General features: G+C 36.9%; 1 protein-coding gene across 8 annotated transcripts in view; it reads left to right on the forward strand.

Annotated features, from left to right (window-relative positions):
• The window catches only part of LOC145996040 (uncharacterized), a 577,368-nt gene that overhangs the window by 410,699 nt on the left and 140,141 nt on the right, over window positions 1-26,528 (forward strand). For 7 of the 8 annotated variants that reach the window (XM_083132243.1, XM_083132249.1, XM_083132247.1 and 4 more), the window contains exons 21-27: window positions 1,546-2,113; window positions 5,068-5,271; window positions 6,180-6,615; window positions 8,107-8,243; window positions 12,515-12,664; window positions 20,456-20,692; window positions 23,670-23,782. In XM_083132243.1, the coding sequence (XP_082988369.1) occupies window positions 1,546-2,113; window positions 5,068-5,271; window positions 6,180-6,615; window positions 8,107-8,243; window positions 12,515-12,664; window positions 20,456-20,692; window positions 23,670-23,782 (1,845 nt within the window). The remainder of the gene's footprint in view (window positions 1-1,545; window positions 2,114-5,067; window positions 5,272-6,179; window positions 6,616-8,106; window positions 8,244-12,514; window positions 12,665-20,455; window positions 20,693-23,669; window positions 23,783-26,528) is intronic. The other variant, XM_083132248.1, reaches the window with a different exon arrangement.

Below are 26,528 nucleotides of genomic sequence, written 5' to 3' on the forward strand. Positions count from 1 at the left end.
TTTTAAAATTTGGATTTATGTCTTAAAAACGTATTGAAAAGAGCATGTTATAAATAGTTTAGTATTCATTAGTATCAGCATTGATTCTCCTTTCTCTCTCCCTCGCCAGGTTTTCTGTAGGTTCAGGTAATAAGGTAAGATAAAATATGTAGCTGACTAGCTTAAGAAAGATTTCACATCAAAACGACAAGTGATAACCCTTGAAAATAAACCTTAAGAAACAAATTAAAGCTTTCACACTGGAGTGATGTGGCTGCACAAATCACTTGGACCAAGCTGTTTTTCGTTGGGCCTGTTTAGTTTCTTGCCTTAAATTTTGACCAAGTGTGATCTCGAAATTGTTCACACCAACCTCCATGGTGGAGTGGTTAGCGCAGCTTGTTATGATGCCATGGGTTTGAAACCCCATCCTGGTCGTAGGTGTTCTTTGTGAGTGTTCTTTCACCAGTATCATTATATAATCAGTGCTCGAAGTGAGGGGGGATGCAGGAGGATGGTGTCCCCCAAGCTAAGTTCAATATACGACCAAACACCACCACCCCCTTCCCCCCCCCCCCCCAGCTAACAGTTTATCTTTTCCACTTCGGGTGCTGCATATAATCACTTGCTGCCTAATTTTCCTTCATCAGTTTCAAGTTTTATTGTGATCGACCATTCACTTCTTCTCATCGAGTCTCATAATCTGTTTTATCCCCTTGATCAGTTTTTCTTGCAATGCACAGTGAATGTTTTTTTTTTCTTTCTTTTTCTTTCTATAAACTGAAGGGAAGAGAGACTCACACACACAGTTTTGAGATGAAGTGTGTCCTGGTTGCTTGTTGCTTCAGTGTGAAATCTCGTAAAAGACATCCTAGCCTCTTATGACATTTTCGGTACGGTAAATGGGAAAACAAATGTGCATATGTACATTAAGAGAAAGAAAATTAAAGAAGTTTTTTACGGATTGTTTGAGTGTGAAGATCCTATGTAGTTACTGTATGAAACGAAATAATTTGAGAAATGTCTTTGTTTAATTCTTATTTAAACAGTAACAACTCATTTTCTTTTTATTGCCTTTGTTTCTGTTTAATTCTTGAATTGTTGGAGTGGTTTCAAGTACATCAAAGTAGGCTATGGGGTGTGGATGAAGAGCATGATCTTAGGCTGTGATAGAGAATCTTTGTGATGCCTTATCAACTTCAATAGGAAGTAGTGCGACTAATAGCAGTAGTGATTATTTTTTAATTGCATAACACTTAACATAATTACAATCCTAGGTTTATTGTTATTTATTTTACTTATGTGCATGGTCATATTGAAAAGATGTAAAAATATAGTAACTTTTGTCACCCATATATACACCACATTAGAACACCATAATCTTTTATGTGGCCTGCCTTAGTACTTATAAAGGGTCTTAAGTTTATTCTGAGGCCAGTGTTCAACTGGTCCTGCATGTAGAAAGGTTTGGATATCACTGCTATACAGTATACATTAAAACTATATCGTTTTTTCAACCCTTGTTTGTATTTTATTTTAGTTGATTAATGCATCTTTTGTATTTAGGGATTTAGAAGAACATTACAGACTTGATTTTGAAAAGCGTTGCACAGAATATCACGACCAACTTCAGTCTGCCAAAAAAGAACTAGAAGTTAAATATAAAGGAGAAATGGATAATCTGAAGTCAGAATACGAAATGAAAGTTGAGACATTACTGGAGGAAATAAAGAAGAAACATGGTGACGAGGTACAAGAGTTGAAGGAGAAGCACGCTAAGGAAGTGGAAAACATGAAATTGAAATACGAGACTGATTTAGCTGCTGAAGTGAATAGTGCTAAGAAAGATGTGTCTGCAACCGTGGAGAGTGAGGTGGAACATGTGAAGACTGCCTTGAATGCTGAACATGAGAAGAAATTGGTCGAACTGCAGGAAAGTTATGAGCAAAAGTTGTCTTCCGAAATTGCCAGACTAACTTCAGTGATGGAGAAGCAGGAATCGGATCGTATCGAGGCTGTGAAAGCGGAGTTGAATGAGAAACACAGGAAGGAACTGAAGATCTTAGAGGAGTCTCTAGCAGAGAAATTGGTGGAGGAAGTTGGTAAATCTGCTGCGGATTCTGCTATTCACAAGGTAAGCTCTTCCTTCTCATATTACATTGTAATGCATTTTTTTTTATAACATCATGGAATTAGGGGATATTTTACATTTTGAGTACATTCTGTCCAGTAAGATGGGTGATGGGCGTAGCCTGTCCTTTGCTATTCACAAGGATGGCTACTCACCAGTAATTCCTTGAATTACGGAAATTATGCATGAATGATTGGCTCTCAGAATTATGCATGAATTCTGCTTGAATTTTTCTCCATAGATGTGAACAATTGCACCTTTTATTAATCCAAATTCCATTAACTTTATACATATTAATGCCCTGAGGCAAGTTTTTCACAGTTTAGCTTTAATTTTTATTGAGGAAGAAAAAGAAAAGATTGCTGTGTTGAAAATAGAATTCTCGCAATCCATTTGCTTTGTTAGTGTCCTTTGCAGAACAATCTATCTGAGTTACAGAAGATTATTGCAAGATATCGTGAAGTTTATAGGTAAATGTGAAATTCTTTTATAATTAACAATTTTTTGTAGATTACTTTTTTTTGTAACATTTGTGGCTTGTGTTTGTAGATGTATTTCTAGTCTGAGTATGTGAAGTTTTGGATACGTTGGGAGCATGTGTGTATATGGGTGGGTGGCGAGAGGTGGTAAAGCATAAGGTTGAAATAGAGAAAACATGTGCTTGGACTAGGGATGTGCTGAAGCCGATAACAGATGTATGAAAATCTGCAGAAATCGGCATCGGTATCGGAATCAGCAAAAATCCTATATTTAAACCGGTACAGATTATACTAGAATTTTACCTTCTAATAAGTTTTATATTCTAGTTTTGTAAGATTTATTGAAAATATGATTATGATTCGTCATTATTGTAGAGTTTTTGTAATAAAATTATTGCAAACTCTCATCAGAGGATCAACCTAACTATAAATCGGAAATAAAACAGTACATTGCTGAACCAGGATCTGCTTTTGTATTGGAAATTCAAAAAATGAGTATTCATACATGAAGCAAGTGCTGAGAAAATACTTGAGCATACCTGCTGCATCAGTATTCAGTGATTGAGTTTTCAGTGTTGCTGAACAGATTTGCGATAAGAGAAGAAGTAGGTTACTTCCTGAAGTGCTTCCAAATCTCGTATTTCTGAAGTTGAATCTGGCAGAACAGGAATTCATTTTGCATTTCAAAGAACTGCTTGTGTACTAATGTTAAATCTCTAGGTTCACATAACCTTTTGTAGATGCAAATGCACATTCGCATCTCTTGAGAATATATATGTATATACATATGACATGCAATAGAAATGTACATATCAAATTTATTTTTGTCATGCAGAAAATAACATCCCATTTCTGTTTAATAATCTTATGTATCGGAATCGGTTAAATATCGGCATCGGTATCGGTTCCAAAAATTATCGGTGAGTACATCGGCATCGGTAAATTTTCACCATTCTTTTTTAAAAAAAGTATTTTTGAGGGGATTTCCCCGCTTTCCCCCTCCATATGTACGCCGAATGTGCATAAATTATATATCGTCTGAATCTGTGATTCATTCTGCGTACAACGGTATATCTTTCATATCTCTAGGGCATTTAGTTTCTGAGCTATAGTCATTTCAAGGTACCGCTGCATTTTGAAGCTTGAATCAGTGACCATTCCTTTCGGGGGTACAACTCAAGTTACATTGGTCATACGACAATGATGCAAATATTTTTCTGTTTCTTACATGCCAGCGATAATTTCTATGTGCATTTTGAACTTTTCATATCCTTTTTTTCGGAGGGCGGGGGGGCGAAACCCCATTTTTTTAAAAAAAAGTATTTTCAGGGGATTTCCCCCCTTTCCCCCTCCATGTATACGCCGAATGTGCATAAATTATATATCGTCTAAATCTGTGATTCATTCTGCGTACAACGGTATATCTTTCATATCTCTAGGGCATTTAGTTTCTGAGCTATAGTCATTTCAAGGTACCGCTGCATTTTGAAGCTTGAATCAGTGGCGTGCCGACCATTCCTTTTGGGGGTACAACTCAAGTTACATTGGTCATATGATAATAATGCAAATATTTTTGTGTTCCTTACATGTCAGCGATCATTTCCATGTGCATGTCGACACTGTCATGTACTTTATTCTTGGGGGGAGGGTGGGGGAATTCCGAAATTTTGGAATTTTGAGAGTTAGCCCCCTCCCCCCACCACATATACGCCGAATTTTCAAAAATTTCATATAGTCTGAATCTCTGGTTCATTCCGCATACAACGGTATATCACTCATCTCTCTAGGGCAATTAGCCTCCGATCTACACTCATTTAATTGAAACTCTGCATTTTACTCAAAATCGTCTCGGGCAATAGAGGCTTACTTGTGAAAAAGTCCTTGGGCGGCAAAAGGTTAAAATCATGCCATTGTTATAACTGCAACATTTATCAAACTACAAATAAATGACTGATGAAGGGAGCTTGTGGTCTCCCAAGACATTACAACAAAAATTGTGTTTTAAGTGTTTGTAAGAACCATAAACTGCAAGAGAAGTAATTCTACAGTGAAAACAATATACACATACAAGAATAGTTATTTGGTGTGATATAATTATAAACACCACCATGCAAAACAATGCAAGTGTATAAACTTGACCTACATTTTGTGCAAAATTTCCCTATTTGAAAAATATTCTTTGAAATAGTGTTTTCCTAATCTGCTCTCTAGTGATTAAATTCAAATTTATGTTAATATACACGTAAAATGTACTCGCGTATCTGTGAAACGGTTCATTTCTTTCGATTAACTACACGTTCTGATGTGGATGCCGACAGCAGTCACCAAAATAAATCGAATGAAATAAACTGTTATGCAGATACGTAAGTACATTTCTTGTGTATATTAATATCTTACCGTGTCTAAGTCCCGTAACATGAATCGAATTTACACACTCAGAATATCAATACCTATAATTTGTCCGTATGTTTATCGCAGGTGGAAATGGAACAGAGGCTCAGGGAAGAAATAAAGGCCCAATATGAAGAGGAGAATGAAAAGAAATTAGCCCAGTTGATGGAGGAGCTTGAAACAAAGCACAAAGAAGGTGTAATGGCTGAAATTGAAGCTGAAAGGAAACTTCTCAACCAACAGTTTGAAGAATTGACAAATGCCATCAAAACAAACAGCGAAAGAGAACAGGTAGGCTGAGCACTTTAGGAATAAAAAAAATCTGTTTGTATTTGCATATCTGTAAATAGCGTTAGTCAGAGGGAAAATCAAAGTGGGAACAGAAAGAGAGGACTTTACAAATGTATTTGTGTTTGCCAATCAGGGATAGATAAATATTTACAATTTAACATTGCGTAGGTAAAGTTCCGTATCTTCCCATTGTAGTTTTTATTGATTTTCTGATTAATTTTGCAAGGGGTCCCAGGTTTGATACCCGTTGGAGGCACATAGTGGTTCGGATCCCACTTTAAACTGTAGGTCCAGTCCTGATTAGCCTTACTGTGCATAAAGTGGACTTAAAACACCAATTCAATCAATCTGATTAATTTCTCTGATTTCGAAATGCAGAACTTAAGCTGTGTTTGCCACACTAACAGTGAATGCAAGAAATTTATTGTCATTTTATTAATTTTATTAGTGATATAATACTAAACTGTCCGGAGTGGGACTGCCAGTTTTTAAAAGTGTGTTATTTTTGTATGGTAAAGAGTAGCTAGAAGCAAAGATACATTTTGAAGGCAAACTCAGTTACACCTCAGTATAGCTCCACATGTGCTCAGTTTGTTGCACGGAGGGCAAATGTTCCACTGTGTAAAGTGGATAATCAATGTCAATCCTGATTTACATTTACGTGTAGTCTTCCCGATGGCATAGTGGTAACGCCGTTGCCGTGTTATCAAGGGATCCGAGGTTCAATACCCGATGGAGGCACATAGGGTTCGATTTCCACTTTAAACCGTAGGTCTAGTCCCAGTTAGCCCATCAGTGCATAAAAGTGGAGTTAAAATAATACTCAACTCAAAAACTCATTTATTTGTATACTTTGAAATTTTGAGATCATTTTCATCACATTTAACATTTCTTTTTCTTGTTTTAAGGATAAGTTCATGGAAAGACATAAGGAAATGATGGATGACTTTTTAAAGCACCAGCAAAAGGATCTCCAATCCTTAAAACAGCAACATGAAGATACTTTGAAGGCTGTTGAGCAAGATTTACAAAGGAAATACAATTACGACTTGCAGCAGATCAGTGAAATCCACACAGCAGAATTGAGCACGTCAAATAAATTCCATACCGAAAAGCTCCAGGCTTCGAAAGAGGAGTTTGAGAAGAATAAGGCTGCCTTACAGAGAAATCATGAGAACGAGATAACCAAGCTTAATGAAGAGTGGCAGGAGAAGCTTGATAAATTGAGCGCAGGTAATAATGAAACTGTCGGTAAACTGCAGAAGAGCATTGAAGATTTGAAGAAAAAGCATGCAGACGAGATGATGCTGGAACAGCAAAGGATAAGAGATGAACTCATAAATGGTTAGTATTTGTGTTGCATTGCATTGTACAGTAAGTTAAATTACACTGGACTGTCTTGAATTTAGAAATCGCTCACTCTGTAGTCCAGCCCATTAAGTGGTTGACCTTTGATCTTGGCATCAAAGTTCCCAGGTTCAAATCCCAGCATGGTCATGAGTAGGACCTGGATAGTTATGCATTTTGCACATTCAAATCATACCGTATAACGCCGCTGACCTTCAAAGATGATGAATCAACAGGCACGGGAGTTTAACAGGAAATAAAACAAAAGTCAGCATTAACTCTGAGAATGGTTGGGTGCAGGATAGAACATGCACAGCTGGCTAACGTTAGGAAATTTGAATCTCACTTAATCAAGGTCAGATATTGTACGATTGTCTTGGAGTACAGAGTCGTAGTATTGAGTAATATGCCAGAGAGTTACAGTGAGGAGTGGTGCGCCATCAGAGTTTAATTTCAGGGACCATGCCTGTACAGGAGAACTGGCGGAGGCGATCTTCACATCTAGAATCAGAGGTAACAAACATTCCTTTTCTCTTACATCATGACCCTGCCAGTCCAGTCAAAGGAAGTGTTTTAAAGCGTAAATGTTGTACAAGTTACCTTCATATCTCAGGGGTGTTACCCCATGCTATAAAAGTACCTCTCACTTAAACGAGTGGCTTTAGGTTGGCATAGCCTAGATTAAGATCCCTAACAACCCTGTATGGAGTTTTATATGATACATATAACCTTCTTGCATATTTTAGAACCAACAACCATTACTAAAATTGTATTATACATCAGCACTTTGGGTGTATTGTCTTCTAAATTAAATAACTTCCTATTACTTCTGTCACTGCTGTTTATTCTCCACTTTCGTGTACAAGACCAGGAGACTTTCGTCGCCCTCGCAGGAACACTCAACAACTACTCTTGAGAGGAAAAAGACAACAATGCAATGGAGAGTCTACCTTGAACTCAACATATCAGATGCTGTTGCCTTAAAATATTGTCCAATTGTATCTTGTGAAATAGGGTGTTTTTTCTGAGTATAAAAATATTCTTGAAAATTTGAGATATGTTGTAATCGAGTGGAATCATAATTTGTAAATTTTCTTTCATTTAAAAAGCAGCAGTGTAAAGTAAATAAGAGTGAATGTAAGAATTCAAAACTGCAACTTTTACATGTTAAATCATGTGAGCTGAAAAGGAAGACATATCTGTTTACATGTAGGGTTTTTGCAGTAACCGAAGGAAAACATTTAAGAAAGATAATGCGCTTTTCTAAAGTGCATAGTTGTTTGCATTTTGCAGTTCATTTCATGACAAAACATGAAAAATGAGCATTACGGCATGTTATTTCACAATTTTTGTTTCTGTCAAAAACTGAATTTGCATGTCTCTAACTAATCAGTTTTAGTAACTACCTGACCTCCCTTCAAAATTTTCTTACCCGTGCTCTGTTTGTTAGATTTTTATCTTATGCATTACGATTTTTTCTGTTTCTAGATCATGTTGAGAGGTTTCAGGCCATTTCAGAACAACTGGATGCTGTTCACAAGATAGAGATGGAAGAATTGGAGACTAAAGTCACAAAAGCATATGCAGATATAATGGAACAGTTGCAACAGGAGATTAAACACAAGGTAAGCATTATTACTGTACTAATATTCTTATTTTCTGAAATTCATCATTGTATTTAAATTGCGAAGGAAAATAATTGTTCTCATGTTTATGTGAACAACCAACATTGTTGTTGTAATATCAAAAAAAATGTTTTGGTAACATGCTACTTATTAAATAAAATTTCTTTAGATTTTATCTTTTTATACACTTAAGAGTTCCTGTTGTTGTACACAATGCCTTTAAATACCAATACTTTGTGAAAAGAGAATATTGTATGATATTAAGTGTGATGAAGAATGAATATTTTTCAATAGTGATGAGAAAAGATGTAATATAATAGTATAGTATTAAACCACATACAGTGGATAATCTTCTTGCAGAATTTATAAAGAATAAATTGCGTATTTAGCATTGAGTGATTGTGAAATAAATTTTTGATACATCTCTTTGAGAAAAGATAAATTCTAATGACATGTGTTGTTAACATCAAAAAACATATACAAGGAGTTTTCATGTAAACACATACTTTTCAAATATTTCCAAAATTTTGAACCTATCTTGGTTCTTCACCAGGAAAAAGAGAGGGTTATAAATGCACACGGGCTAAAAAATGGTTAACCACTCAAGTGTGTAATTTTCTGAATAAGTCTCTACTGGAAATTACTGTTTTTTTAGCAAAATTATGTTTCATCACTCCTCCTCCTTCCTATCTAGATTCACTTTTGCTGTTTCACAGGTGAACAACAAGTGTAACTCTGCTCCTGATGGCGTAATGGGAACATTGCACAGTGGTTCATTGCCTTGTAATGAAGGGGTCTTAATGTTCGATACCTGGTGGAGACACATTGCACAGTGGTTCAAACCTCACTTTAAACCGAGGGCCTCCCCAATGGCGCAGTGGTAGCATTGTTGACATGTAATCAAGGGGTCCCGGGTTCGATACGTAGTGAAGGTTCCTAGTGATTCGGATCCCACTTTAAACTGTAGGTCCAGTCCCAGTTAGCCTTTCTGTGCATAAAGTAGACTTAAAACTCCAAACAAGTGCAACTCTGTTCACATGACACAAATTTGTTTTTTGAGCCTTATTTCAGTTTTCTATTATACACGAACTACACCGCACAACAACAGACAACTTTTCTTATGTCTAACTTACATATTTCTTCATCTTCTTCCTCCTCTGCTACTGTTTTCATTCTTACTACAACTAGCATAATCTTTTCTAACGTGATTATGTTCTCAATGTTTGGGTTTATAAATATGCCACCCACAGTCGAATCTACTCAAAGTAAACAAAAGCGTATAGGGTATGTATGCCATCCACACTTAAAGGGTTAAAAGTAAAACGTTAAGGATTAAAAATGATTAAAATCAGGACTACTTGAGATCTTGGCAGCCATGTCATCATCCACTTCCCATGTTTTTGTGAACTGACATCATAGAATTTTAATTATATAATTAAGAATTATTATTTTTTCCTTAACTTTTAACCATGTTTTAAACCATGCACATGCTGACGCACAGGTGAGTTCAAGAATGTGGAAGTATTCAAATGTATAGACTAATAGTCCTTGTACATTTTTACACCTCTCTATATAATTTGGTATCATAGAGAGTATAGTGACTCTTAGAAACTGTACTAATCAATATTGATTGAAGAATAGTGACAATAATATGTTGAAAAAAACAACTGAAGAAATGTTTTGTCAATTTTACACAGAATGATTTATCAGTTGTGTGTATACATAAGAACAGTCTCAAAATTTGGTAATTTACAGTGTAGGCAATTGTTAAATTGACTGATATATTTCTCCTGTCTCACTAATATTTAGAATCCATTAGAGACTCTCTGCTTGTGTGTCCCTTCTTTTGAAATGTATATTCTATTCTATACTAATGGAAAATATAAAATTAATTGTGTTGCAATTTTTAAGGGAATTAAATTGGTAACACAACCAGATATAGATAGATGTGAAAGTCAAGATTTATAGTTTACTTCAGTGTTAGTTGGACAAAGATTAGAATGATAAGTGTGTGTTAGGTGACATTTGTGTGTGTCCTTACTTTGACCATTCCTCGAAGTTGTCATTAGGTGAAAGAAATTGTGCTAGAAAGCAGTTGTTATTACAAGAGGAAGTCAGTCAATAGGCACAAACTGATGTGGTTCCAAGAGAGTCAGTAAATAGGTCACGAACTGATGTGGTTCCAAGAGGAAGTCAGTAAATAGGTCACAAACTGATGTGGTTACAAGAGGAAGTCATTCATACATCAGTAAATAGGTCACAAACTGATGTGGTTCCAAGAGAAAGTCAGTAAATAGGTCACAAACTGATGTGGTTACAAGAGGAAGTCATTCATACATCAGTAAATAGGTCACAAACTGATGTGGTTCCAAGAGGAAGTCAGTAAATGGGTCACAAACTGATGTGGGATAGCTGAAAGTAGTAGTGAGTAGTTTCCAAAAGTGTCATTAGGTAGCAGCACAATCCAGCTTAATGGTATTCAGTTAGCAATCTGCAGCTCAGTTTAAAAATGCGACCGTACTTGAGGACTGTACGTGGAGATGGTACGGGTTGTGGAGAGATTCGAGCTGACAGGCAAGCTGCGATAGACAGCATAGCAACTGCAATAGTATATTCTCGTGGTTCAGCCTACAGCAACTTTCACTTGTTTGGGCCGCTAAAAATGTTTCGTGGATGATGATGATGTTGAATGTGAGGTGCAATTATGGCTGGGACAGCTACCCAAATACTTGTATGCAGCAGGTTTTTAGGGACTGATAAAGCGATGGCATAAGTTTATGAATGTTGGTGGAGATTATGTTGAAAAATACAAACTGTTTTCAAGTCAGTATCTCACTTATTATTGTTTTAGTGACCTACTTACTGGCTTACCTATGTATCACTAAATTAGCATACCCACCTCAAGCCCCCTTTTTGCGTTATTGTTTATTTATTTTAGTATCATAGTTTGTAAGATCATATAATCAGATTGAATGGTTAATGACAATTGCAGCATAAAATAAAAGTCCATGCAAATGTTATATAAATGTAAACTACCGTATTCTCGACAACAATTACATGAATAATTGTGACCCCTACCAGAAATTAAACTTGCCTCTCTCTTTGGCTTTTTTAGCCAGTGCTACCACTACCACAACTTAGAACTTTGTGCAATTTTCAAATCGGTTTCAGTATTTAAGTAGTGCTAGAGTTTGATTTAGTAGTTCAGTGTTAGAACACTGGCACGATATGTTAATTCTTAGTTGAGCCACAACACAAATAGTTATATCTTTCATAAAATATTAAATATAAATAGTAAAGTTTGAAACAGAACTTTAAAATTATTTTTTTATCTCTTAAACCTTAACATTATCATTAGTACTAAACCAAATTAGTTGTAAAATCTTAAGTGAATGTTAAAAATATGAATAATATAGTTTTTCATGAAGTGATTTTCATTTTCTATATACGAGGATTGGGGAGTAAGTCATGGCAACCCAATAATAATTCGACAATCGAAGGATGTATTAAAAATTTGTTATATACAACTGAAAGAGTATCCATTATGGATATTTTGTTGGTAGGAATCATGAAAGAAAACCCAAGCAACCCTGTGACATACATGTGTATTAATGTAGAAGTTACAAAAACCTGTCTGACCCTGTGACATACATATGTTACAAAAACTTGTCTGATTATGACAAACCTTCGAAATAATCTCCCGCATTGTCCACAGCACGCTGCCATCAATGTGGAAGACGTCGAATACCATCGGCAGCACCATCCTCTTCATCATGCCTGAAGCGGGTGCCTGACAATGCAGGAGATTATTTCGAAGGTTTGTCATAATCAGACAAGTTTTTGTAACATGTATGTCACAGGGTCAGACAGGTTTTTGTAACTTGTACATTAATACATGTGTATGTCACAGGGTTGCTTGGGTTTTCTTTCATGATTCCTACCAACAAAATATCCATAATGGATAATCTTTCAGTTGTATATAACACATTTTTAATACATCCTTCAATTGTCGAATTATTACTGGGTTGCCATGACTTACTCCCCAAACCTCGTATATTGGCCTACATCAACACTTATTTTGTTGAATATTGCTTTTGGAATTTGGCAGTTTCTCCGTAACTCTACATGCATAATTGTGCTCCTATGTTCAATATGAAATGTAATATGATGTTGGGATATGTGATAATTGTATTTCCACTTTCCAAATTGTTTGGAGAATGAGGTCTCTTATTCTGTCAGATATAAAACCAACCGTTTGTATGTTACTGTAGGAGAATAATAGTGGGAAGGTCATCTCAGAGATGAAGATACTGCATGAGAAAGAAATAGAAGATATTAAGGCTACCTATGAGAGAAGACTGATTGACGAAGTCGAAAGTACAAAATTTGATATACTGAAAGCTCTCGAAGAGCAAATACAGGTATAACAAGACAAGCTTTTAATAAATTTCCTTATGGTGACGGTACGTTATTTTGTAGAGGATATTATGTTTTATGTTTTTATTGGTTAATAGCAGTTTCCTTAGGCTAGCATATATTATTTTTTAGTTTTTACATTCTTCATTGTTCAGCTTTGAGTGTGGATGTATAGCGTCACCATTGTTGCATTTGAATGATACATGTAAGAGATAAATTACAATAGTCTTGTATAGATTCTTATTTGTTTCATGCAATGCCTGTTTCCTTTAAGTGTTTCATATTGCATCTTATTACTCAGAGAATTGTGAAGTAAAGCATGTGATAAAGATGTTTATTATTCCTTTGCTTTTGTAGAAACAAATAGTTGCAGAAAACCATTCCAATAACTGGTAATAATCTGCAAAAGGAAATCTGTTTACCTATCTCTTTATGGAATCTCCATGAATTGGCTTTGTATTGTATAGTTAATGATAAAAATCGGTTGATGGATTTTATGTGATATTCGCACACTGTACTGATAATTTAAGGAATTGGATACTGGTGCATGCACTGTACATAGCTGATTTTGGATGTAATTAACAACATGGATTGGGTTGACATCAAAATAGTTGGGTGGGAGGAGGTGAAGGGGTGGTGGAAATGTTTAGTAGGGAAACATAGCACTTGTTAACCCTGAAATTTCATATAGAAATACATCTTTGTGGTTTATAAAGGTTGATTCTAAATTTTCTTGCTCGTTACAGAGGGTAGGTAGTGAGGAGAGGGCATAAGGTGGATGACTTCAAGTTGTCTACTCACCTGCCCCTTTCAAAGTTGGGGTGTAAGGAGTGACCCTTTGTGAGATGCTCAAATATCAACCTCTTTTTCATGTAGTTGCAGACTAGTGAGGCTCTGCTGTCTGGACCCTTGGCCAGAATAATCCTCTGTGGAACGTGTGTTGTGTCGTCCTTTGTGATTGTCCCTTCATTCATCTCATCTTATCATCATTCATCCCCATCTTAGTGAATTGGCCAAAAGTGACATAAACGCAAAGTAAAATTTAAAAAAAAGGTAAAGTGCTCCCCTGTGCTTAGCATCACACCATGAAGGCCTATAGGGATGTGGGGGTAACGCCCCACACTTTCTTGATTCGGTCGTGAGTGGGGGTGATGTGATCAGCATCATGCCACTGACCGCTTTACCCCCCAGGGTTTCCCCCAGGTACCCATGTCATTCGACGCTGGGTGGGCACCGAAGCCGCTTCCAACATTAGAAAAGTTTTCGGATTGAACCGACCGGGGATCGAACCCGGGAGCTTGAGCATGGTAGTCAGACGCGTTACCGACTGAGCCACTGCGGCCAGGAAATCAATCAACCTTCCAATGAAGTGCATCCGAGGCACAGAGAACGGGTAATTTTTCAGTTGGATATGTTACTTTAAAAAAAGTAACTTACTTTGCTTCCAAGAGTAACGTTAACATTATTATTACTTTGTCATACAGTAAGGACATTTAACTGTTTTCTCAGTTATTACATGTATTCTCTGTAGTGCATGTTTTCCCAATATAACTTTACATGCACAAGTTTGAAACAACAAAACATGATTCGTCATTGCATATTAATCCTCCAGTTCTGAATTGAGTGTATTTTTGTTACTTATTATTGCTTTTCTGCCACTTTTGGCTAATCACAACAATGAAGATGAGTGATGATACAGTGAAATTGAAGTGTCCATGCCCATGGCAGTATTTGAACTTAGATCCTAGATAAAAAAGTGGTCTGAAGTTACCAGGGTAATGCAAGCAATGTAACAAAGTAATGAGGTACTGTTGTTGTTGTAACGCGTCTGACTACCATGCTCAAGCTCCCGGGTTCGATCCCCGATCGGTTGAAATCCGGGAACTTTTCTAACGTTGGAAGCGGCTCCGGCGCCTACCCAGCGTAGAATGACATGGGTACCTGGGGGAAACCCTGGGGGGTAAAGCGGTCAGGGGCATGATGCTGATCACATCACCCCCACTCACGACCGGATCAAGAAAGTGTGGGCATTACCCCCACACCCCTATAGGCCTTCATGGTGTGGTGCTAAGCACAGGGGAGCACTTTGCTTTTATTGTTAAGAACAGAAATAAAGTTCATTTAGTTAGCATTCGAACAGAATAATCCAAGTAAAAATGCATCGGATGGAAAACATTGAGTGAAAACTACCAAAACAGCTTATGAGCAATCATCTCACAATCTTACAACCAAAGAATTTGTAGCTGGCTCAGGCGTACCTCAATTTCTTGGCAACATTTTGTGTAATTCTGGGAAAAAAAAGCCAAATGTCAAAACCATGTAAGGAACACATTGTGATGTTAATTTTCCACTTTTTGAAAGGTGTGAGGTGCATTTTCCTACCCTGTTTGGTCAAGAAATGATGCAAAATGAACTCCAAAATGCTAAATAGAATCAATCAAACACGAAATTTAGAGTTTATTTACCAACGCGACACTTTCTGAAGTTTAAATTATCGTGCAAGTTGAACTGAATGTGGAAAGTTAATATCAAAATGCATTTCAGATACTAACTGCATAAAATGCAAAAGAAATAATGGAAAATAGTTGTGCTGCTATTCACTTGTTTGGTGGATCAAGTCTCCCTATTTATATAATATTTATTTCGAATAAAATGTATTTTTGTTAGTTTATAATAATTGTTATTGTATAATAACATTTCTTACTTATTATTTTTGTATTATTCAACTTTTATCATTAGCCCGACGCCCACTGGAAAAATTTCTGGCGATGCCCATGCCAAGTTTTGCATAAAAACATTGAAAAGTTCGCACTAGGATATGAGGTCTGGCAGAAAAGTATTGAGGCTGTTTTTTTTTAACTAGGAATATTATTCTTTTTACCAATCGAGGTTATCCCCTTCGAAAGAGTCCCTTTGGCAGCTACACAGCGACGAAGGCTTCGTTTCTATTATCTGTTGCAGTGCTGTTCTACTGGAATACCCTTCAGCTCGTTGGTTATGCACTTCTGGATATCATCCAAAGTACCAAAATGGCGACCTTTCAAGTGTTTGAGCCGGGGGAATAAAAGGAAGTCACAGGGTCGGATCGCGATGCACAATCTTCTGACAAAGGCTTGGGGGGAGGGGTACTTCTGGCTGTAAACAGGGCGTTTCGAGCTATCGAAATTGAAACTCCGGGAATTGACCCTCTGATAAATTACTTGTTAGTAAAAATTAGCGAAATAAATATGCATATTTGTGTAGCCTATTTCCCCCCAAATATGAATCGATCTGTATACAGTTCCTTCTATCAAACTTTAGAATCACTTTATGAGCAGGGGTCTTCCCTTATTATTGCAGGGGATTTTAATTTCCCTGAGATAAAGGGGGCGGATCACAATCTCTTATTTTCAAACGAAGCTTGCGTAGAATTGAGTCATTTCATGTCACTCCACCTACTAAACAGCTTCAATGACATAAAGAATGATAACCAACGAACATTAGATTTGATTTTAAGTAACGTTAATAGCATAACAGTCACAAGGGAATCCGATCCTCTCGTACCAGAAGACATTCATCACCCAGCTTTAAATATTGGCATTTCCATGACTAAATTTAAATTTATCACGAAAAAATTCAATTCAAGCAGAATATAACTATAACTTTAGGAATGCAGATTTTTTAAAAATGTATAATCTTATGAGAGCTGTAAATTGGAATGATCTGAAGAAATACACTAATATTAATGCCGCTATTGATAAGTTCTATGAAATGGTGTATGACATATTTAACAAATGCGTACCTTCAACGAAAACTCAACCGAAGAAATTTCCGAGCTGGTTCTCACGGGAAATTATAAAGAATATCAGGAAAAAAGCATATCATAGGCAAAAATGGAAAAATAACGCTCCCCACGCTGAACGTCGTCATGAGAAATTTAAAGAACTTCGGAATATTGTTAAACGAGGGATTCAAAAAGCATATACGCATTATATTTCAAGCAAAGAGTATAACATACTTCATACCCCTAATCTCATCTTCAGCTTTGCCAAAAATATGAAAAAACAAAAAAGAGCAGAACCTTTTCAATATCAAGGCAAAGTACTTTCTGACACTCTAGAAGTAACAACAGCGTTTGCTAAATATTTTCAATCGGTGTACCGGCAGGATGATGGAAAAAATAAGACTTTGAATATTCAAACTTACAGTGAAATCGATAAACTAAACCTATCAGATATTAGTCTTAAAGAAATCGAAGATGCCATTAAAAATCTTAAACCGAAAAAATCTATTGGTTCCGATAAAATTCCGCCTTACATACTTAAAGGATGCGGTGAGATACTCAAATACCCCCTGCACACGCTGTTCAATCTTGTACTTTCCACCTCAACATTTCCAGATATTTGGAAATTAGCAAAAATTACCCTGATACCAAAAACAAATAAGCAAAATGATGTAGAGAATTACAGACCGATAGCAGTCCTGGCAGCACCTGCCAAGCTCTTAGAGCAAATTCTTTACAAGCACATTTATTTTCACATACGATCAGTGATCTCTCCTTATCAACATGGTTTCTTATGTAAAAAGTCTGTCTGTACCAACCTATCAGAAATAACTCATTTTATCGCAACCGCGATGGATAGCGGAGCTCAAGTAGATGTAATATATACAGATTTTTCGAAAGCGTTTGATACCGTAAACCATAGAATCTTAATAGAAAAACTGAAATCATACAATCTATCGAATCCGATGTTACAATTGTGTCAATCCTACTTAACAAACCGCAAACAGTACGTAACGTTTCAGGGAAATACTTCCGATGAATTTGAAGCTACATCCGGAGTTCCCCAAGGCTCTAACCTTGGTCCCTTATTCTTTCTCATGTACATAAATGATCTTCACGAACATCTGAATCAATCGGGTAAACTACTTTTTGCGGACGATTTAAAAATATACAAAAGAATTTGCAGTTACAGTGACTGTACCGAGTTACAAGCGGACATAAACAGTCTTGTGGAATGGTGCGAAAGCAACAAACTAATCTTAAATAGCGAAAAATGTTACCAAATGTCATATACTCGAAACACTACATCAATAAAATACGACTATTGCATAAATAAACAAAAATTAAAACGGGTAGAAACAATCAAAGATCTAGGAGTTCTGTTTGATTCTAAACTTACATTTCACGTGCACGTTAACTTTGTAACAAACGAGGCTTACAGACTTCTGGGATTTATAATGCGTACATGCAAAGAGTTTAAAAATGTCGGAAGCTTAATGATGCTTTATAATGCTTACGTTAGAGTGAAAATTGAATACGCAAGCATAGTGTGGCACCCTCAAACCCAGCAAGATATAAACAAAATAGAACAAATTCAAAGTAAATTCTTAAAACACTTAAAGTACAAACTAGATGGTATATACCCTCAAATGGAATCCCGTGAGAACCTTCTCAGATATTTTAACCTAACAACTCTCAACAACAGACGCATCATGCACCAGCTCATTTTCCTCCACAAAATTTTAAATAATCTCATTGAAGCTCCTTTCGCCCTGTCACAGCTCGACTTCTACGTCCCCTCAAGCAAATTACGACCAAGAAGGCAACTCTTCAGCCTCCGTCGTAATAGAACCAACGCTCTGTCAATATCACCAATTTGGAATATGTGTAAAACATTTAATGATACCATCAAAAGTGAAAACAGTGTGGACTTATTTTGCCCGACCGCAATTTTGAAAAGGAATATACTAAAATTACATAAATTACGATAGAACCTAAGATTTATATGTTTGTTAAATGTTTTCGGTCTATATACTACATTCATCTGTGCAATATTTCAATAATGTTATCACAAAATTATTATATAATGAACGCCATTAATGGGTAATATACCTGTTGCGTTCAATTTCTGAAATAAATAAATATAGGGCCTGAAGAACCCACAGGAATTCTTTTTCTGCCAAAAATTCATTAATGGAGACTGCCATGTGACATGGGGCATTGTTGTGGTGCAGCATCCAAGTGCCAAAATTTGATGGACGGTAAACTGGTTCAAATTTAACTCGCTACTGATCATTCTCAACGTCAGTCGACGATCTGACCTAACAAGAGACCTCACTCTTTCCACATTGTCGTCCATTTTTGAGGTTGAAGGTCTTACCACATGAGGTTAGTCTTCCACTTGTTCTCGACCTTCTAAAAAGGACTTGTGCCCGTGATAGGGAATGTTCTCCATAAGCCCTTTGTAACTTTTTATAAGTCACAGTAGCAGATTCGCCAAGCTTTACAAACGTTGCTCAAACTTTTTGCCAGTCCATTTCCGTAATGCACTTCACAAACACAACTTCACTTTAGATGCTGTAGCAAGTTCAAACTTGTCAACGACAAGGGTTAATCTAACTGGCATGTGAAGGGGAAGGCAGCAGCATCTTAGATTCGTGCGCAGTGTTTCCAGTCTCATTACTTTTCTGCCACACGTTGTATTAAAGTGGCTGTCATTCTATCAAGAAATCCACTTGACATAAAATGTTGCCAAGAAATTGATGAATGTTGTAAATTTTGCAACTGTGCAAATAGACCAATATGAAACTTTTGCAGGTATTTATAAAAAGTACTGTTGTGAAATTGATTGCCAGGATTCTACCTATCCAGTATAAAACTCCAAACATTCCATCAAGTCCCTGTTTGCTTATGTACCTTAATTAATTTCTACAAGAAGCTGATCGCAATATTTTTTTGCCATAGTAAATGCATTTTTGTTAATTGGCATTGCTCTTCTGCCACTTTAGGCTAATTGCAAGTATGAAAATGTGGGATGATTGGATTAAATTTAGTGAAGGCAATCACAATGAAACCCTTGACTAGCCTAGGTCTCGAGTCTGGGAATTTAGATGGTGAAATCGAAAGTCTGTCACTTAATTTGCTTGACCTCTGAGCCATCTGCCTCAGAACATGAAACTACATACAGTGGGACCTCGATTTTACGTTTTTCAGGAGATCAAGCTGAAAAAACTTAGTTTGGGAAAATGTAAAGTCGAGGACAATTTTATAGCATTTTGCTCTATTGGGACCGTGAATATTGGATGTATAATGCGGGAAAATGTAAAACCGAGGAACATAGAATTGGGGTTCTACTGTATTTATATATTTATGTTACAAAACAAGGTCATGTGAGTTAACACCACTTTACTCATGAAAACAATAAGATAACATAATTTAGCACTAAATTATAGCTAAATTAAAACTAAACTTCATGCTGCAAAGGCTCTCTAAGGTTCAGAGCCTGCCAGAGCAGCTGTTTTCATTGGGTGATGCCTTGGACTGTGGATCAACGCCAAAATTTTGGCTACACATTTGGATCAGTAAAATTTATCAGCAATTTACCTATGAACCAAGCTGCCAATACAGTAGAGTGCCGATTATTGTGTGCCATCCCTAATATTTATACTCAGCAAAAGTTGCAGTCTGCTCGGTAGCTGAGCTCATTAAGTGGTAGACTTGCCACCAAAGTTCCTAGCCTGAGCAAGGCTGTTCTTTGTTCTTTCATCTAATCATCACTCTGTCTCATCAGCATTATTAGCCAAAAGTGGCAGAGAAGTGTTGCCAAATAATTAAAAAAAAAAAAAAAAATCCACGAAAGTTTCATGCTTAAAGTTGTGAACCCTGCAAGACGTTCAACAGTCCAGAGAGGTATCGGTAACTAAATTTGAATCCGTACTTTCCAATATTGATACATCGGTATTTGTGGAGTCTCAGCACTAATGTGCACACACAAAAACCCAATAAGTTATACATAGTTCAAATTTACTTGCAGGCACTGCTGAATGATGATGCAGAGAGTGAAGCAAGACCCATAGAATTTGTTGCACTGCAGGAGAAGTTTGCGGCCAAGTACAGGGAGGAAATGTCCGAAATGGAAAAGAACCATAGAGAGCAACTGAATGTTCTCAAGCAAGCATATAAGGAAGACTTGAATCAAACCATTGAAGAGTGCAATGAGGAACTTAAGAAGCTAGAAGGGAAGATATCGGATGAGGAGAAACAGAGACAGGTAAGAACTGTTCTCCAACTTCGGTGTTTCAGGAGGTATATTTTTCCTCCTTTCATTCTGTTGTATACAATAAGTTGTAAGAGATGTTTTTTTTAATTTTCCTGAGATGTTTTGTCCTTGTTTCTTAGAACTTGAACGAACTTTGCACCAAAAAAAAAAAAAGAGAGAGAGAGAGAGGGTGGGGGGGCCCACCCACCCAAGGGAATGTGTAGTTTGTGTCCTTCTTGTTCCTAGGGAAACTGTTTTTTCCATCTTGCTGTACAACGGTGTGACACCTGGGAAGGTACAGCAAAATGGAAAAACAGTTCTCCTAGGAACAACAAGGACACAAACTACACATTCCATAGCCATGTAAGGTTGTGTGTTGTGTTTGTCTTAATGTAAGCTTGACAAAGTTCTGAGAAACCAGGATGAAACGTCACAGAAAAAGTAAAAGAAAAAAAAACATTTAAAATAATCAACACGGCAGCTCATTTTTCCACAACAGAGAAGTCCTCCATCCCTAACATTCGTGTCGATGGAAAAATTTCATTATCGCTTTCGGTCAAAGACCTAGGAATCGTTGTGGACAAAAACCTCACTTGGAGTGGTCGTGTGAGGGCCATATGCAAAAAATCCTACACAGCAATACACTCACTGTACCACCTTAAAAACGTTTAACCACAAGAGGTAAAGAAAACACTCGTGGAGTCGCTAGTTCTGTCGCAAATAGAGTACTGTGACTTGGCATATATTGGCCTCAACGGTGAACTAGCAAGACTTCTACAGTGAATACAAAATGCATGTGTGCATTTTATTTATATCATCAAATATTTTGACCACCTTAGCCTGGCTTCAAGGACATAGGCTGGTTCGACAGCATGCTCTTACAGCACTCTACAAAATAGTAAACTCACAAGAGCCCTACCTACTTTCTCGATTTCAACCCCTAAGCGCAGCACACACCTTTGCCACCCATTCACGAGACAACTCTCTGCTCCCACAAGACAACGTTTTATGGAAGTTCCTTCAGGGTCACTGCCACCAGAGCATGGAACAACCTCCCTAATCACATAAGAAACTCTTTTTCTCTCAGCCCATTCAAATCAAAATTAAGAAATCATCTTCTGGAGTCAAGTTACCAGTACTGAAAACAGGGAAATAAAATAAAATGAAACCTTCGTGTAAACGTGTAGGACCAACACCCACTATTTTTTTCTGTAATTTGAGTGTTTGTTATGTGTGGGTTTATTTTTTATGTGTATTTTTTTTTACTTTTCTTACAGTGTATATGTATTTTTCTGTTTGTTTTTTTTTTGGTATTTTAATATTTTTAGTTTTTATATAATTCGCAAACAATTAGCTGTTATAATCAATTTATAAAATGTAAAGTAGAGATGGTTAAGTGGAAGAAAGGCTTGTGCCTTAACTTTGCCATCCAAAACAAGAAATTCATTAATAAATAAATATTATGTTATTTGTTAATTTTAACACAAAACACTCAAACAGCACGATATAAGAAATTTTAAAAGTTTTTCCAAGCTTTCGATTCCTTCTTGGAATCATCATCATGGCTGGTCAAGTGATGACGAAATGGACATGCCAGTGGAACTTCAACCACGTCCACTTGGTCGTCACTCATCCAGCACTGATGATGATTCCGAGATGGAATCGAAAACTTAGAAAACTTTTAAAGTATTTTTTATCATGCTGTTCATGTGTTTTGTGTTGATTTTAACAAGTATGTTGCCGGCACGTGACATAAGTTTTTACTGTCATAATATTATGTTATATTGCCAGGGGTGAAAAATGGGCAGTAAAATCACTAAAAGTTAGTTTTTTCATCATAGTCAGTAATTTGTTGTTATTTTTTAAAAAAATTGTGTTACTCCTTTACAACTTCCCAGTCAGGTTTTTTCAAAATTGACTGAAGTTAAGGCATATTTTGCACCTTTTCTATCAGCAATGAAATAATTTCTTGAGTATTAGCTCTTCAATTACCAAAAAAGTTCTAATGTAATTAACGTCAACTCATAGGGGATGAAATAGGGAGATGTTAATCCTTGGCAAAAGGTACAAACGCCTGCAAATTCACGTAGTCGAATTATAAAATACCCATTTATTCTAAATAACTGGTACAACAGACAGATTCACATTTAGGCGCTAGGTTGGTATAATTTACCTGGGATGAGTGAGGACCTTCTCCTGAATGGATGCTATTCAGTTGCCGGCTCTTAATTCAACTCCCTCTACTCTCGTTCTTCCTTTTCCTTCAGTACTCCCGATCATTCCCCTCTCTACGTCAACAACTTTGCCACATATTACATTAGCACCGCTCTGCATCCAGCGTATGCTGATGCTTACACTTTCTTGTTCCTGCTTCTTTCTTAACATGCCACAATATTTCTGCCTGAGGGTCACATTTCCTACTATGTTATGTTACATCATGTATATGAGATCAAGGTATGCCTTGTTAATGTCACACAGGAGCTTTTACAGATGGTGAGAGCAGCTCATGTTCATTACAATCATTGTGATGAACATGGTGCTATTTAAGACAAGGAGGAAAGGGGGGAAGAAAAGAAGAATTGGGCAGAGGAATTGGAAAAGCTGATGAAGTTAGGCAGTAAAACGAATAGTATACAGGATAAAGAAAAACTGGAGAAGCTGAGACAAGAACAGGATGAGAACAGAATGATTTATCCTGCGTGTATCCACCACATATTCATGGTTGCCACTGGTGTTCATTTTTCTGTGCAAAATGATGAAAGTGATACTACACCATAATGCCAATAGATAGGGTGAAGTCCTTCATTATGTCTGATTCCCCAAATCATTCATGGATCACCATCCCATCCATACATATGTCTGGCTTGTGCTATTTGATATGTAGGGACACATATATATAACGAACAAGAATTCTTGATCTCTAAAATTTTGTTCTTGCCAAGTTTTTCCCTGTTTGTCTGTTAATCTTTTTTCCTTCTTTTATTTACAGATAGAACACACAAGAAAGTCGCTGCAAGCAAAACTGGCTGAAGCATCCAGAAAATTGTCAAAAGAATACATTTCAATTTCGCAAGAAGAATTTGATAAACTAAATAAAGAACGGTATGTATGGAAATCATCATCCGTTGCCGTTTCCTGCCTCTGGCTGGGTCGGCATAGAAGTCAAGCCTTTCCATCTTGTCCTCTTCTCCTAACACTCTCCGCTGTCTGCTCTTTCAACTGACATCTTAGTCTTCCCCTTGGTCTTATTCGCACTCCTTGTGCGTTGTAAGCTCTAACTGGTAGTCTTTCTGCATCCATCCTCTTCATGTGTCCGAACCATCTCATCTGTGCCTGATCTATCCTGTCCTGAAGCTTCACCACACCCACTCTCCGTCGGATCTCCTTATTCCTTATTCTATCACTTCTAGTCTTCCCCAATATACTCCTTAAAAATTTCACCTCCACTGCCTGCATCTTTCTTTTGTCTCTCTCTGTCATTGTCCAAGTCTCTGCTCCATATGTAATTATTGGCACATAGTATGTGTTATATATTACCTTCTTGCATTTCATGGGTACATCACTGTTCCATATTAATCTTCGAAACGCTTTGATGTAGTCCACCACCCATTTGTCCTCTTCTGTTTACCTCCTCATCTATTCTTCCACTTCTCTCAATTATGCTTCCTAGATATTTGAAGCTCTCCACTACCCTCAACTCTTCCGTGTCCATCTTTATTCTTGGTTCATTTCTGGCTCTGTTTCTTGTCATTTTTCGTAATGAGTGAAATTCTTTTAATGACTGCTGATAACAGCATAATGTTCTATCGAGAGATAGTTGTAATAATTTTATGTGTAATTAATTATCTCAGACCACAAATAGACTCATTCCAAAACTGTTGACTGTGGCCGAGTGGTTAGCACATCGCACTGCTATGCCAAGGGTCCCGGGTTCGAATCCCGCTCGGGTTTGGTTGTTTGTGAATGTCCATTCATCAATTTCATCACTCATCCCCATCTTCGCAAGTTGGCCAAGAGGCACAAAACGCGAAGTAAAATAAACTAAATCAATCAGTCAAAACTGTTAACACTTTGTGAACTTGGTGAAAAATTGTTATTTTGCCACCTGTGGAATCTACCAGTTTGAGTGTATTGAAATGGAATTTACACATACTATAGTGCAGGAGGCCTTAGAAAGATCTCTTCACGGGCTTACAGCAGAGAACAATATGGGGGTGTGTCTGCGAGAACCAATGAGGTCCGCGAACGAGCGAGCCCAGTTGCCACAGCCTTCTGGAAGGGTGAGTGACCTCAGCCTGTTTGTTCGGCTGAGGAGCAGACGACGCGAGAGAATCGGCAATAGTGTGCGAGCGACGTCTGCTGTTTGCCCGCAAAATGCTCTTTTTAAGGCCTCCTGCACTATAATAAAGTTTATATAAAATTTACTTGATACCAATATAAAAGGTTAGAAGTATGTTTCTCAGTTATATCTGGGTTTTTTTAACCACTTTTAATCTTGAACCGAATCACATATCCCACTGATCTTTTAAAATCTGGGATTCCAGGATTGATTCTGTCCTCAGCTTTTTCCTCGCAATTGCTCTTAATAGAATTCCTTCTCTCGGACACTTCCATAAAAACAGATATTATGTCTATTTTGAAGATCCAGTCACCACACACTCGTCACGAACTAGCAGGCATGAAATTTTTGCATAAAATCATTAATGGCAAAATTAAAACCGAATTCCTTGTAAACCAATTTCATCAACGAGTACCCTCACGGCCAACCTGCAACGTAAAGCTCTTTCACATTCCTGCTACAAGGCTCTTTCTCCTATAGCAGTCTCTCTACACTTATATAATAACCTGCCTGTAAATACCGATATTTCTTGTCAGAACACAGTTTCCAACAATAGCTAAGAATGTACGTGTAACAATTTCTTTTTTTTTTCGTCTGCCATCTTGTATTGTCTTTTTTGTTGTTATTTTTATTTTTATTATTGTTTTTATTTTCTTCTTGTTGCTACAGTTTCAATATATAATGGTCTTTCAGTACTGTATCTGGAACTTTAATTAAATAAATAAATAAAAGTCAGGGAAATATTTTTTTTTTGCGGGGGGGGGGGGGGGGGCAGGTATTGAAAATGGAAACACATTTCATTTTTCCTCCTGAACTGTTTCTTTAGAGCTGAGTCGATACCACTTTGAAATGATACTCCCTACTGATGATTATCTCAATACCACAAAACTGATGCAAGATAAAAAGAAACCAAATTTTGCATAATTTCCACAATAACACTGAGGAACAAATTAAAACTTTTTGTTTTGCCGCTGGATGAAAATAGGTGATCTTTAATAAATCGGGTGCGCTGATTTCAAAAATCATAACAAAAATGCTGTATCACGTACCATTTCTGGCGGAAACCATTTTGAAAAATTTTCACCACATATTGAAAGAAGGGTAAAATATAGAAGTTTGCTCCAAACCTTAATGTGGTAGTGTGATTTTTAGTAATACATTGGGTTCATAGAAAACCAAATATGATTGTAAATGATGTAGTTACGACATGCACTAAAATTTGCAGTTGCAGTAAAATAGTAAATAATAAAGTAAACAGTAAAAGTAACGCACCATCAAAATGTATTTTTCTGTATGATTCCCGCTTATAGCAGGCATTTTGAACATCTGAGACTGTGTTCCAGCATTAATCCGCTAGTGAACTGGGAGACCATCTGCCTTTATAATGTTTTTCCATTTTTGCGATTTGTTGGTGAAAGAGCTCGCCCTTCTCGTCACTCACTGCACCCAGATTAGAGGGGGAAAAGTCTAAATTGGAACACAGAAAGTGTATCTTGAGAGACATATTGC

This window comes from Lepisma saccharinum, chromosome 12 (assembly GCF_977018435.1).
Source record: "Lepisma saccharinum chromosome 12, izLepSacc3.1, whole genome shotgun sequence".
In the NCBI taxonomy this organism is placed as follows: Eukaryota; Metazoa; Arthropoda; class Insecta; order Zygentoma; family Lepismatidae; genus Lepisma; species Lepisma saccharinum.